The sequence below is a fragment of the Pogona vitticeps genome, chromosome 14 (assembly GCF_051106095.1).
Source record: "Pogona vitticeps strain Pit_001003342236 chromosome 14, PviZW2.1, whole genome shotgun sequence".
Lineage (NCBI taxonomy): Eukaryota > Metazoa > Chordata > Lepidosauria > Squamata > Agamidae > Pogona > Pogona vitticeps.
The window spans coordinates 3,744,701-3,760,083 of NC_135796.1; the positions used below are offsets into that span (position 1 = coordinate 3,744,701).

The following is a 15,383-nucleotide window of genomic DNA, read 5'->3' on the forward strand; positions in this document are numbered from 1 at the left end:
TCAGGCAGAGAGGACTATGGTTGTAGGGAAATGCTTAAAATGGTCCCCCCTTGTTGACCAAACAATTCAGAAACAGCTAAACAACCCACATCTGCTGAGTGTACATAGGGACATTGCAACTATACGAAAAGAAAATGGCTTTGGAGCAGGAGAGTTTGCTGGGCAATTAAAAGTTGCAGGACAGCTTAACAACTCTTCCCACCTCACATTCTCCTTGGCTAATTCCCCCATCTGCACCTCTCGTAGCCTGGTAATGGGAATTCTCAAATTGTTTAGGAACATGGATTTGTCAAGACAGCCTCCCGTGTCTCAAATGTTCGGCTTGCGAATGCAGCCTAGAGTTTCAAAGCCCCACAGCAAGATGTGACACTGGAATAATCTATGATGGCTGTACGGCTCAAGCGGTTTAGGTATCTGGCCATGGAGCCAAAGGAGTGCGAATGCGATTCTGCACTGTGCCTCTTGGAGAAGAGCCAGCCTGGGTGGCCTTGGGCAAGCTGCACAGTGCCAGGAGACGCTCAGAAGGAGGGAAATGGTCAACCACTTCTGAGTCCTCTCTATCTGGAAAACCCTGAAAAGGGTTGCAGTAAGGCAGAATTGACCTGATGGCACGTGATTATTATTTATAAAGTTCATTATATTTCTTCACTGATTTCCTGTTCACCACCAAGAGAACAGAGTAGAAAAAGGGGAAAAAAACATGCTGCTTTTATACTGCTCCAATAGCACTTAAAGAACTCTCTGGGCAGTTTACAATTTAATTAGGCAGGCTACTCATTGCCCTACAGCAGAAAGCTAGGTACCTCAAAAAGATGGAAGATTGAATGAACCTAAAGCCGACTACCTGGGATTGATCCCAGTCATGAGCAGAGTTTTCACTGCAGTATTGCGGTTTAGCCACTGTGACATGAGGCTCATGAAGGAAATTACGACAAAAAGCTAAACACAGGAGGATAGCGCGCACACCCTTGCCCCCAAATTTGTAAAGGCAACTGAAGAGAGACGTGAGAGAGCCAATCAAAACCCTGATTTTCAGAGGGAGCTCCTCCCAGAAACCCATAATGCCATCCTAGGACTGACCAATCATCTTGTGGAGCAGAGCCCCGTTGCCTTTTCCAAAAAGCACACACAGGTCCAGGATCTTGGGAATGTCAAACAAGAAGTTGTTGTACAGAATCTCTCCGAAAACTGATGGTGTGATGAAACAATCCTGTCAGGAGAAAAACATGGATAAATACTTACTGATACATCGTGCAACTTTAATTGTTACGACAATTGGCATGAAGGAGGAGCCTATTACAAAGACTGAAGATTGATTGATTGATTGATTGATTGATTGATTGATTGATTGATTGATTGATTGATTTGATTTGATTTGATTTGATTTGATTTGATTTGATTTGATTTGATTTGATTTATATCCCGGCCATCTGGTATATTCTATAGATTGTATAGTAATAATAAAATGCAAAAAGGAAACAAGTCCTTTACTAAGGAGAAGGACTCTCAAAGTAGTTTAACAATTGTTGCTCCTTTTCCAGAGCACATTCTGCCTTAAGCAACAAATTCTGAGAGCTAAAGTATCTACAAGAGCTGCCACATGCCTTTAAAAAATTCTCATGGCAGCTGACAGCACAATACAAAAATAGAACAAAGATCAGTAGAAAAACATCAGAATTCCTCATCCTAAACCCACAAACCAATATCTTAAAACAAGATAGACAATAAGACAGTGTAAGATCACCTATAGTCAGCAGCAATTCTCTTATGGAGTCTTCCTGGTGCAAAAGCTTCTTCATAATCTCTGTAAAGACTACAGCACAACACCACCCCTCAAACAGCTGGTATTCCATTCCCACAAAAGCCCCCGCTCTCAGGCTCCATCACTTCAACATGGGGTCCGCCCATCTTGGCAGGCCTTGGTAATGAAGACCAGCCATCGTAAGATCGAATCCACGCGACGGAGGGAGCTCCCGTCGCTTGTCCCAGCTCCTGCCAACCTAGCTGTTCGAAAGCATGTAAAATGCAAGTAGATAAATAGGTACCACCCTGGTGGGAAGGTCACGGCGTTCCGTGTCTAGTCACGCTGGCCATGTGACCACAGAAGATTGTCTCCGAACAAACGCTGGCTCTACGGCTTAGAGACAGGGATTGAGCACCGCCCCCTAGAGTCAGACACGACTGGACTAAACGTCAAGGGGTAATGATCACTAAGCCATAAGTCAACTCAGCCAATGCAACTGTAAAGGGTTTGAAGCCACTTTCTGAATCAGGGTTGCAGGATAAAGGGGAAGGGGCGGCAGAATTCTTGCACAGAAAACCAAAGCTTGGAAAAGTAATTTTTTTAAAGTTACAACTGCCAGAAACCCCAGTCAGCATGACCTCTGGATTCAGGAAACTGTACTCCATACAAGGACTTCTGCAAACTGTATAAAGAATCACAGGAAGGATTCGTTGCCCCCAAATGACTTGTTTATTCATTGTTTTTAAAGGGGCAAATGAATAAGCAACTTATAATTCAATTCATAGTTAGTCATAACACTCCACAACATGATATGAATGAAGCAGCTACTTTAGAGCCCAGAAAGTGGCAAATACTGGATCAAAACTTCCTCTTCCATTAAAAATATATGACAGTAGCCCATTGCACAGGGCAGAGTTCATGATCTGTGACCCTATGGCTGGAGGCTGGCAATTTGCAGCCCACCCGTCTGTGGCCTGTGGCCTACCTTCAGAGGCCTTCTGCAGGCCATGTGCTCACAGCCCTATCAAAAGGGATCTGACCCTCCCTGCCAGACAGGACTTTAGGCAGCAAGAGAAGGCACTAGCAAGAAAAGAGGCTGTTTTGGGTTCTGGCCCTTGCCCACCCCGGGCAAGCACCCCTGAGCGTTCCACTCTGACACAGGATTACTGAAGCCCATGTTCTTTCCTAGAACAGCTTTAGGGACAGAATGCGCTATCTATCTAAACAAACACATTCATGTTTTCCCCAGTTCCTTTAGATGCATGAGGTTATACTGTGCTTCTATTCATTGATGACTAAGGAATGCCGTTTAATTTTTTTTTTAAATTGAAGTGGAGGCTATGAAAGGAAGGCCATTAGGAAAGACAAACAGAAATTCGTGTCAGCCAAACAAAAAATGACCAAACAACACCCCCCCAAAAAAAAATCCAGTATGTACACAACTCAAAAGCACGCAAAGCAAATAAAGATGTGGTATTTACTTTGGACTCCTTGTGAGTGGACATTCGGAGGAAGGTGAGGAAAACGTTCCGATGAATGCGTCTCTGCAGGTCGTTCACCTCTGGAGGCAAATCTGCTCCTGCATCAAACTTGCGAGGGGCCTGGCGTAGGTAGGAATCGAGGCATTTTTGAAGCGTCTCGTCGAAGATCACCTGGTGTGCACACACACGTACACAAAATCAAAGGTCTCATTAAGGGGAAAAAGTGACATACAAGTATGTACAGTACTTGGCAGGCTCCCGCATGCTGCCTCAACAATGAGCAAAATATTTTTGGGTCAAAGCACTGGAAGCAAAGATTCTGTTGACCAAAGGAGGAGGGAAAACAACCTTCCTTTTTAAAGTTTCTGTATTACATGTTTATTGAAGGTGTAAATGTTATGGCAAGAACACTCCTCATTTTTCAGATACTAATTACTTACTTGAGTAACTAAGCACTTAATTTAAATTAGTTAAGCATCTTTCAACTGATTGGTTAAGCCAACTGGCTCATCTACCAAACTCTGTAATACAGTAGTGGACACCATGTAAGATAACTTTCTGTTTAACAAACAGGAGATGAATGGTGGAAATGTTATCCTTTCTTTTTGAATTCTACGTTCCTGCAGAGGAGCAGATTCAAAATCTGAATCTCAAGAAAAGCACAGAAGTGTGTTCTTAACACTCCACCTCAATTATTCAAATTTTCATTTGCTGATGACCTTTTAATCTCACAGGTTTTCAATTTTGGTTATTTAATCTGGTGAATTTGGTGGCCCCTCAGAGCAAAAAAATACCAGGGGGGAGGGGGACACGTCCTTCCAAAGAACAAACAGTCACGTTGAAAGGAAAGTACATCCTCTTTGAATTCTATGGATTTACATATCAGGACATATTAAAAATCATCTGGTCCTTAGCAGGTCTGAAAATTCAGTAAATACAACCTCAGAGGAACAACAATAAATGACATATTACATCGTGTCATGATTTATTTTACTCTACCAGGATCACAATTCTCCTTTAAAACAAGGCAGGCCTTTCCTACCCATCCTTCTTTTTAATTAGAAAGGTGCTTTCAGATGCTTTTTTTAAAAATCCAGTTCTCCAAGTAGCAAGAGCCTGGTGCATGCTGGAGACTCCATTTTTCCTTCTGATTGTGACAACAAATGGTAACTGTAAGTAAAGATGCCTTTTTTCTACTTTGTGGCTGTGGAGCCGGAGGCTGGGAGTTTGACTCCCCCACTAGGCCTCCTGGGTGAAGAGCCAGTCTATGCAGCCTTGGGCAAGCTGTACAGTCCCAGGGTGCCCCCAGAAGAAGGGAACTGGACTCCTAAGTAGCCTCTATTTAGAAATCCCTGAAAAGGGTTACCATAAGTCAGAATTAACTTGATGATACATTATTGTTGTTGTTAGAGTGATTTTATCACGCAAAATGCTAGTTTGTGTGCAAAAAAACATGGGGTGTGTGTTGAGACTGAGCTGATCTCTCCACATTTCTGTGTTGTTGCTTTTTCCAGCTCATGCTCTGCTAACTAAACGGCGTAACCCAAATTCTCCAATATAGTCTATGATTTTATAGTCAACTCCCTTATTATTTTATAACTCATTCATAGAGGATAAAAGAAAGAGATGCACTTAGGGAGAAGAGCTGAACCTGATCCTGCTAAAGTGTCCCCATTCTAAAATGATCATCATCAACATCCCCATAGTTACAGATTCCCTCTCCTTTGAAGAAATATTTTTTGTCCATGTCTTGATCTCTACAGAACAGGAAACATATGGCCCATATGGGGGCAGTGGTTAGAATTTTGTACTGGGTCTTGGGAAGCCCCCACTGAGCCACAACCTTCACTGGGTCACCTTGCGCTGGCCACACCTTACCTAGCCACCAAACTGGTTAATGGGAAGATGAAATAGGAAGAAATGGGGAGCCAGGGATTTGAGCTCTTGGGGGTGGGTGGGATGGGACGGAGACACAACTAATAAAAAGAAATAAATAATTATATTCAAGCTGCCCTTCACCCTAACTAGCACAATCATTGTGAAGAATGGGAGGAGGAGGAGCCATCATCAGAAGGGCCACACCTTCACCCCCTCCCTTCTTGTGAGAACATGACATTATCTTAAGAACTTCCATTTCTGCTGAGAAAGGCTGCACTACAAAATCAAAGCTTTTGCTTATATAAATATATTTCAACATCAAAAAGATACTCTTCTCCCTGCCCATTTCTTTCTTCCTTTCTTATTTGAGCCGGAAGGCTACCTGGCACCAGAATCTGTCATGAGGCAACGCCAAGAGCCAGTCCAGATCATCTGCCACAAAGGTGGCTCGCTCCAAAAACTCCTCCAGTAGTGCGGGATCTCTGGCCTTCGGCGGAGGTTTATACAGCACAAAAGACCGTTCTGTTTTCTTCTGAGGATGCTGCAGAAAAACAAAATGCCACGAGTGTCAACAGACCGGAGACTAAACAGTACTCCCTCAGTGTAGCTGCTCAAGCTATCTCAAGTATCTTGACAGCCGGGGACTGTGCTTGTTTTTGCAATAAAACTCCACCTGTGGTTAAGCAAGAATCCTTGTTTTTGCTCTCACCAGCTTGCTAGCAGAGATGCCTTCTCTCCCCTCGTTCGGGGGAGAACTCCGTATTTTACAATGACACTTTCGAAAGCCTGAGCAATTTGCTAGATGTTCTGCCCACACCTTCCTCACGTCCAGCTTCCTCCTCTCCTGCCATGTTTGCAAAACAGAGGCTGGAAAGCATCTTTGGACATACAGTACTGAATATTTAGCCGAGACAATCCTGTACTGAACAGGAAGATGTACAAAGGGACAATTTTTTAGGGAGCTGGAAATGGGATCATATTTCATTCCTGATAGGAACACATTTGTTCAGTTGCACATGGTTTGTTTTTTGTTTCTTAATCCATATATTTAGTGTTTCACTGTGGTTTCTGCTCAAACCAGTTTTGCAGCTTACTCCAAATACACAGAAGTTAGAGAAACTTGTTCCTGGAGCTGCAGGAAAGGAGACAGTCAAGTATACTCTATTCCCATGGAATTTAACGGGATTTCGGTACACAGTTAAAAGCAACTAAAAAGATATTGTGTGCATGGAAAAGTAATAAATATATAAGCCCTAAACATTTTCTGGATTACAAATATGACCCCCTTTTTCCCTATTTCATTTAGTTCAATGCAGCCCAAGGATGTTTTGCAGGTTCTGCTTCAGAAAGAGGTGTAGGGAGAAAGGGGAGGTTTAATAGCCGGGTAGGTGAGGCTCGTCAGCCATGGAAGGCAGCCCATCTAGGAGAAGGAAAACTCCGATTTCAAACCTCCACTGCCTTGCGGCTATATCCACTGATGGAAAAGGCTTCAGGAGTTAACCTCGAGGCAAAATCCGGAGCTGGAGTCCTGAAGGCAGTTCGTGTCGTTCTGCCAACTCCTACGACGTTGCTGGAACCAGTTGTATTGGCTCTTGCCTTTCCATTGGACCATTTCAGCAATGTGGAGAGGGGGGATCTGCTGCTTGGGTAACAGCCTATCCTCCATATTACTTTACCCAGGCTTCATGCTCTGGAGAGGACACTCCTCGATACAGAGCATGTTACCATAGTCTCTCAAGACTGAAGGATGCCTATGATGAATATCAGACTCAGAATGCAAATTCAGAGACCGTCTATGAATTAAAGGGTAGAAAGTTCAGAGACACTAGTAAAAGGGTGAGAGATAACAGTAAAAGAAACCAGAAAGCATGGGGATCAGCCAGGACAAACACAAAAAGGAAGAAAGCATTAAGAAAGCAAAAACAAAGGAAGCTGCTACAAGGATCTTCTTATATTCACAGCAAGTCCAGAGAAACCTGTGCCCCTCCCGATGTTTCCCATCAGCCCTCCCCATGCTGTGCATAGTGAGCAGCAAGAGAGGAGCTGCAGCCTCATAGCTCCTGGAAGACACCCCTCTGCCATTTGTTCCCTTGCATTTTAATATTACACTCTTTATAATGTGAATATGACATTCTAACTTATTGTGTTTTTATCCACAGCTATTCAGTTAACCTGATTCTGCCTAACAAATGCAGGAACAGGGGATACCTTTATTAGGCCATTATGGAAAAAAAAAACAAGCAAAAATAAAGCGAGCTTTTGTTGATCATTCACCTTCCTCAGGCAGCACAGGCTTTGAACGAATTATCATAGAAAATTTGCTTTATTTTTTTTTTCTTAATGGCCCAACGAAGGGCTCAACTGTTCCTGAATCTGTATTGTTTTGAGGACCGTACGGTCTTATCCTGATTGATTCTGCCTTGAATTTCAGTTTTGGAAGAAAGTCAAGTATTCAACAAAACAAAACAAAGTGACTATAAAGTGCTTTGGGAGAAACAGAACAGGATAAAAATAAAATAAAATCCTACCTCTGGCCATCTAAGATTTTTATTATTTGCTTTCCTTTTGAATTTTTCAGAATCTCTTGATATCTAATGCATGCCTTGTTCTGAATGGCTTGAAACTGTGCAGACAACGCCTACTGTAGCCACAGAAATCAATGAAGCGGCTGAACACGATTCCCAGTATGTGGGGTGGGGCTCTGGCACACTGTATAAGCACCTGACTTCTGCCTCATAATTAATCAAAGGCAAACCAAATATGCAAAGCAGCAAGATTTGGAGAATGCATTCAACAAATTGGAGCACAACTATGCCTAATTTACATAGCTCACAGAATTCAGCATTTTTAGTCCAATTTTCTTTTTCATCCTTTTCTCTTTTCCTTCCCTGCATAAGAAATGCAGCCCTGAGAATTTGGTGCTGAATCACTAGTTTGAGCCTGTGACCTTTGCACACAGAGCATATAGGTACTCTGCCACTTTGCTATGGCCCGTCCCATTCTTCCCTGTGAGAAACTACACAGCTCACAGCTCTCCGGAGGAAAGTTGCCATCTTACCTTAAGCCTGTATAGCATTGCAAAATGGTCTGAGTTCAATGGCAGAACACATTTCTGTCCGCAAGGCATAGGGTATCAAATTCGATCCCCAGCATTTCCAGGTAGGGTGGGAAAGACCCAGGGTGAAATCCTGGAGAGCTGCTCCTAGTCCCCGTCAACAACACTAGATGGATCAATGTTTTGACTCAGTTCAAGACAACTTCCTATCTGACCCATCCTGAAGATGGTACAGTCAACCCTTGACTTATGAACGGCCCCACATACGAACTTTTTGATTTACGAATGGCTCTGTTCGCAAAAATTGGCATTGACTTGCGAACGGAGCCTCGACGTTCGAACAAGGTAGAGGCTCCATTCGCAAGTCGATGCCATTTTTTGCGAACGGAGCCGTTCGTCGCCTTTGGAGCTCTCAAAGGGCTTTCCCCCAACATCGGAGGAAGCCCTTTGAAAGCTCCGAAGGCAAAAAGGCAGGGAGAAAGGGCAGGAAATTCAAATTTCCCACCCTTTCTCCCTGTCTCCCTGCTTCAGAGCTTTCAAAGGGCTTCCTCCGATGTCAAGGGAAAGCCCTTTGAGAGCTCCGAAGCCGTCTGTAATGGCAGCGGGGACCCCCAGGGAGGTCTCCCATGGTGGCTGGAATGGATTAATGGGGATTCAATGCATTCCTATGGGGAATGGGAAATCGACTTACAAACTTTTCAACTTACGAACACAGTTCTGGAAGGGATTAAGTTCGTAAGTCGATGATTGACTGTACATCAGAACTGGCGGGCCATGAGCAAGCCTTCAGTCATGTTTGTGTCTCTGCTGAGATCCTCCAAAACCCATGCCATCTAATTTCGGTGTCAACTGCCGGATGGGGTGGAGAATGGAAACATAAAAGCCAGGTTTGTTTCCTTCCTTCCTTCCTTCCTTCCTTCCTTCCTTCCTTCCTTCCTTCCTTCCTTCCTTCCTTCCTTCCTTCCTCCCTCCCTCCCTCCCTCCCTCCTTCCTTCCTTCCTTCCTTCCTTCCTTCCTTCCTTCCTTCCTTCCTTCCTTCCTTCCAATATACTGTTTGTTTCCAGTGATAAGTAATTGCTTTAAATGGGACCCAATCCCCAATGGCTACAGAAATTCAACAACACAACTTGCCTCCAAATCCCAATGGCTAAGGTTGCAGCTCATGATGTTCCCTCTGCCCGCCCCTGCCCTATGCAAAACAAAAAAAACCCACCTCCACAGAGCAAACTACTTCACTCATCCTTCCAGCTGGATCCAACACCCATAACTCCCCAGGTAGCAGGACTGCTGTAGCAGTGGATGGGAGTGGTAACTGAGTACATTCGGTGGATACTAGCTTGTGGGAGCCTTTCTTAAGTGAACTCACTCCTTCTGTTTTAGGCATTCCTGAAATGTTCAACATTACTGTGTTCCACAAACAGCATTCTACCCTGTTTCTCTGAAAATAAGACCTAACCTGAAAATAAGCCCTAGTAGGATTTTTCCGGATGATCATAATATAAGCCCTACCCCCAAAATAAGCCCAGTTAAGTGAAACCCCACACCTCCACCCTTGTGCAGCAACCAGAAGATGACATCACTGTATTTGAATAAATGTAGATAGTTGTACATTTTTAAAAAAATCCCCTGAAAATAAGCCCTAATGGGATTTTTGGAGCAAAAATTAATACTGTATAAGACCCCATCTTATTTTCGGGGAAACACAGTATATAAATGCTTCTCTCAAAAACAGTCAGTACTAGTCAAGACCAGCGATGGCCACTATGCTGGGTGTTTCTAATCTTTGACAATCCATTTTCACAACGAATGTTATTGAAGTTACAGTGTACTATGACTCCTTGGCCAGTTTTCCTACCTCCACAAATGGAAACAACAACAAAACCCACACAACATCCTAAAATATTTATCCAAACAGAACAACACACTCCACTTACCAGTGCGGGTAAAGTTTTCATCTTCCCAGTCAGCAAATCCTTCTCCATAAACTGGAGCTCATCGAGTGGCAACACAGGCATGCTGCCTTATTATCTTTGCCTTTAAAAAAATACACACATGGGTAGCGTCAGGATCTGTTTCAATAACTCACAACCAACAGCAAACAACTGAGTTTACAGAAGCAATATAAACTGTGTTTTTAATATATTACCCAATGTGAGGATCAGAGGGAGGAAAACATAAATAAGGAGCTGTTGCCGGAAGAAAATGCCCAGGTGCCAAGGCAGGACTGAATAACAGAAACATCCCCACATCAATGAAATCTGCGTGGCCAACACCCAAAACAACCAAGCATGAAAAGTATGTTGTGCTCCACCATTTACTTATGTTCGGGAAAAGAACTTCAGTACTGCACAGAAAGAAAACCTCTTGCGGACTAGGGCATCCTTCCACGCTGCAAAGCAAAAGACATCAGAAGAGATCTGCCTTGGTGGGTGAGACAGATCTATTCCTCCCCATACACCTGGAAAGTCACACGCAGAGCATGAAAAGTGGAAGCATCCCATCTCCAACACCACTCAGCCACCCCAATGTGTTTGTTCCCTTTTTGCAAACTAGGTCCCTCCCAAAGATTTGGTCTACAGCTCCCATCAACCCTGAGCACTGGTCTCAGTTATTAGAAGGGGGGGAGGATTGTAATCCAGGACTTCTGGAAGACAAGATGGCTGGATAGTGTCATTGAAGCAACCAATATGAATTTGAGCAAACTCTGGAAGGCAGTGGAAGACAGGAGGGCCTGGCGTGCTCTGGTCCATGGGGTCACGAAGAGTCGGACACGACTTAACGACTAAACATCAAATATCACATACTTACATATTTCACATCTGATTAACAAGACAAGTGTCTAGGCTTTAAGGAAGGGGTTTGTAACGTGTGATTTCAGATATCAAAGTGGATGCTGCTAGCTGTGGCTGATGGGAGTTGCAGTCTGACCACAGCTGGAGAGCCACACATTGACCACCCCAAGTCTAAAGCATTTTTAAGAGCAAGCTCTTTAGGCAGGCCTTCCCTCCTGTCATTATTTATCTTTGCCATCTTGAATTATATTATGTTGTTGTTGTTATCTTATACAGTTACTGTTTTTATGACATTGTTTCTTTTGAACTTGTTGTTAGCCGCCCAGAGTAGACTTCGGTCTAGATGGGCGGGACAGAAATTAATTAAATAAATAAATAATAAATGAGTATCTACGACTGCATACAAAGGAACATAAACCCACTCTTATTGTCATCATTCTCTAAGCAGGGATTGAAAAAGCCCTCAGGCTCCATACAAGACTGTCAGAGGATGCTCAGCAGACAAACCCGCCTTGAAGGCAGCTTCTTATCCTCCCACAAGCACAAAGGGACTGCTGGCTGGGTTCTGCATGGGTTAGCTCTCAGTTCACAATGCTCTGAATGAGCCGCTGCTCTTCACCAAAACAGGGGTGAGGAACCTCTGGTGATACCGACTTCAACGTCCAAAAGTTCTAGAAGCCTGATCAACGCTAAGGGAAGCAACAGTCCAAAATATGTGGAGGGACAAGGCTTGCCATAAAACATGACCCTGGATTGTTCAGATTGTACAAGAATTCTACACAGAGCGGGTGTCACAGAATGTGTATTGCTGACCCCAAAAACCTCGTGGACCTCCCTGTAATCCTTGTTCTGGGCATCTTTTCAACTTCCCCTCTTCAAGAATCGAAACATGACCAGGGCCAGGAGAAACAGCAGTCTCAACCCCTCAAATCCTCTAGGAAAGGATATGGATTGGGCCTAACACAGAAGTGGCTCAGGAACTATCCCCCAGATGTTTGACTACAACGTCAAACAGACCCAGCCAGCATTCCCAATGGTGAAGAATGTTGGTAAGAGAAATTAGCTGTCAATTCTAGACTGCATTTTGCCCAAATTTGGCCTAAAGATAAAGGTTCCTCGTGACAAACGCAAGGAGGGACATCTAGTCAGAGCCAGGGCAAGAGAAAGTTACGTTTTCCGACCACAAATTAACTTTCCCAAGCTCTGCTCAGGGGCCCCTTGACAAAATCTGGAAGCAACAGTGGTTCCTGGAGTCAACACTCAGGGTTATCTCTGCATACGCAGAAAAGGGTTGCCTGGAGGCTGAATGTTTGAAAGTATTTTCCAGACACTGACTGCAACCTTCCTATATTGGGGCAGACCAAACAAGGCCAGTCAAGAGGATTATGTGGCATTTCACTAGGTGCTTAATGACAACACTACCGTAGGGCGCTCGCAGTTTCCTCTTACATCAGTCTCACGAGGCAATATGAGAGTCAAGTCAATAAAGATCGTATTGACAGACCGGACAAAACACAGTGCTGCTTTACTAATCTAATTAAAATGTATCTCTAATCTGATCTGACATCTACCACTGACATCTTTTCCTGGAAGGGAACCTCACAGTTGCTTTACGTTCAGATGGATATGTAATGACATATTCCAGTTCTGTCTGTGCGGCACCTGCTAAAAGACAAGGAGCCTACTGTAAGTGTGCAAAAGGTAGGCATAGTTCCTATGCAGATTGTGTCTATTCATCACTGGCCATCACTACCAATTTCTCTCCAATTCTGGGCTGCAGCCATTTCCTTTTTTAATTAAGTGCTTCTGCACCTGTAAAGTGTTTTTTTGCTAAATGAACAAGGAATTTTAAGAGAAATCTCACCCTGGAAAGAGAGTTGGCCCCTAAAAATATGACTTTCTTCCCATTAGAAAAGCGCTGCTCAAGCCTAAAAAAGTCATCATAAAGCGATTTCGTTGTCAAGGGGGGGTCATCGTCAAGCGGGGCACCACTGTACTATATGTCCCTTTTAAATGGATCCAATTAACTGGATATCACTACAACTTTTAGTGTGAATTCCACAAATTCATTGAAAGACTAGAGAAAACAGAGAGTCTAGATTGAGTTTAGGGACAACCAGAATGTTAACCAGGATGGTTTCACTCCCTCAAGGAACCCACAGCCTTGAGTTTGCAAGATCCGAGCAGGGAACATCTGCTGGTGCCCAAAACTAGATAGCTGTCTGACTGGTTTTGGACCTTTCTAACAGGACTCTATTCTGATCCTCTTTCAAAACTTTAAGAAAAGAGTGGGCAACCTTTGGCCTTCCAACTATTTATGGCTTCCAACTCTCATGAGACTGAAGTCAACATAATCAACAGCAAGGAACTGTGGGAGTTGTAGTACAACAGCAGCCTAATCAGCCTCCGCTTTCCCTATCCGCCAGGCGAAACCATTATCCACAGAAGTTCTGGACTCCAGTCATTCCCAACCATGGGTCCCCAGAGGGTCTTGGACTACAACTCCCAGAAATCCTGACCAGCACAGCTAGTGGAGTTGCAGTCCAAGAACACCTGGGGACCCAAGGGTGGGAGCCACTGGACTACAACACCAATCTTCCCAGGACAGCTGTGGATTATGAGACTGGTAGTCTAGAAAGGATTTAGTGCCACAGCCAGTTAGGTAGGGTGCTTCGGCTCTAAAGGACCTTTTAAAAACCGCTTTTATCATTTCAATACTTACATGTGTTTAAATCTTTTTGGATGTAATAATTTACTGTACTGTGTTTTTAACTGGCTTGGTCTCCAAACATTTTGTGAGCCGCCTTAGATCCCATTATTGGGAAAAAGACGGCACAAAAACAACAACAACAACAACAACAACAACAACAACAACAACAACAATAATGTCAAGAAACAATATCAAGAAACTTGACCCAGTACTATAAGCAGTTGCAGATTTCAGAAATCACACCATCAGAGCTACAAAAAACGGCAATACAGTATTAGGAACAACATACATTCCTGTGCCGATATTTAACAGATACTTAGGTTTTTTGGTTAAAACTTGTATCTGTTATATAAAACCAGTCAACGTTTTTATAGTTTTGATTGACTGTGCCTAGTGTTTTTTAATAATAATAATAATAATAATAATAATAATAATAATAATAATAATAATAATAATAATAATAATAATAATAATAATAATAATAATAATAATAATAATAATAATCATCATCATCATCATCATCCCCGTCACCAAAGCACCTTCCCCCTCCACTGACATTATCACTACCCCGCCCCCCCGTTTAACAGCAGCCCCCCCATCCCTCCCACCTGCCCCCAATTCCTACATCCGGGTCCCCCGCCCGCTTCCTTCCCGCCTTTTTCTCTCCCCTCAGGGAGCCCCCAAACCAGCCACTGACCGGTAACCCAGCCCCCCTCCTCCTCCTCCTCCCGCTGCTTCCCGGCCGGTTTCGGTTCTTTCTGACAGATCTCACATAAGACGTCGCCTACCCGCCGGGGAGGGACTTCCGGTGCGACCCCTAAGTGCTTCCGGTTCGCCCTCGGGATGCCTAGGCAACCGAGATGGGAGTCAAGGAGGAATTCAGGGACGGGTTCTCTTGGGGGAAGGAATTTATGCGATTCCTCAGGGGTTGTTTTTTTCTTCTTCTTCTTCTTCCCAAAGGCCTTTTTCCTCCCCAAACCTTGGGTTGTTTGATTCATTTTTATTCATTTTAACTGTCAGTTGATTTGCTCGTGTTTACTCGTTTTTATACGTATTAAAACGAATCGGTGTGTTTAAATAATATCATGTTCCCCCCCCCCCTTGCAAGAGGCTGACAGAGCCATGGCAGAACGTGGACTGGGAATGTTACCGCTTTGGACTACAGTTCCCAAAATCCACCGGCTATCACGGGGGATTCTGGGAATTGTAGTCCCCTAAAAAAGCAGCGTTTCCAGGCTCTCTGCCCGTAACATGTGAATGTTACAAATAATTACACTCCATCCTAGTCTATCCACTTATAACTAAAGGCCGTTGAACACAATGCCACTCACTTATGGCCAGACACATATAAGGAGATTGTGCTAAAAATATAGAGGCAGTGGGGTCCTCTACTCACAAGTAAACCTGGCTGAGTACACTGAAGAGGCTTAGGTCTGCACCTTGACCTTGGAGGAAGTCCAACTGAACTCTAAGGGGTTTCTTAAGTAGATGTGCCCTGTGTTGCAAATCAACAGCCAGTGAGGCAACAAAGTGCAATAAGGCGTCTGGTTTTGAAGGCACCCCCTGAGAAAACAACAGCCCAGAAAAAATAAAGACCAGCCTGTAAAACCCCATGATCCTGGATCATGGGAAGAGGAAGGAATTTTAACAGGTATGACTTGATAGGAAATATGGGAGACAGGCCAGAGGAAAGGTTTATCTTTGCTCATCCAATCCCTTTCTG

The 15,383-nt window shown here is 43.8% G+C and overlaps 1 protein-coding gene across 6 annotated transcripts in view; it reads right to left on the reverse strand.

The window, feature by feature from the left end:
* The window catches only part of ASCC2 (activating signal cointegrator 1 complex subunit 2), a 44,631-nt gene extending 30,142 nt beyond the window's left edge, over positions 1-14,489 (reverse strand). For 2 of the 6 annotated variants that reach the window (XM_020800803.3, XM_020800800.3), the window contains exons 1-5: positions 14,358-14,470; positions 10,093-10,192; positions 5,486-5,644; positions 3,226-3,396; positions 1,081-1,210 (exon numbers count right to left, since the gene is read on the reverse strand). In XM_020800803.3, coding sequence (XP_020656462.3) covers positions 1,081-1,210; positions 3,226-3,396; positions 5,486-5,644; positions 10,093-10,173 — 541 coding nt within the window. In that variant the 5' untranslated portion in view covers positions 10,174-10,192; positions 14,358-14,470. Of the gene's footprint in view, positions 1-1,080; positions 1,211-3,225; positions 3,397-5,485; positions 5,645-8,161; positions 8,291-10,092; positions 10,193-11,461; positions 11,641-14,357 lie in introns of those variants that run through there. The other 4 variants (XM_078381607.1, XM_078381606.1, XM_020800801.3 and 1 more) reach the window with 3 other exon arrangements.
* Positions 14,490-15,383: the final 894 nt, after the last annotated feature.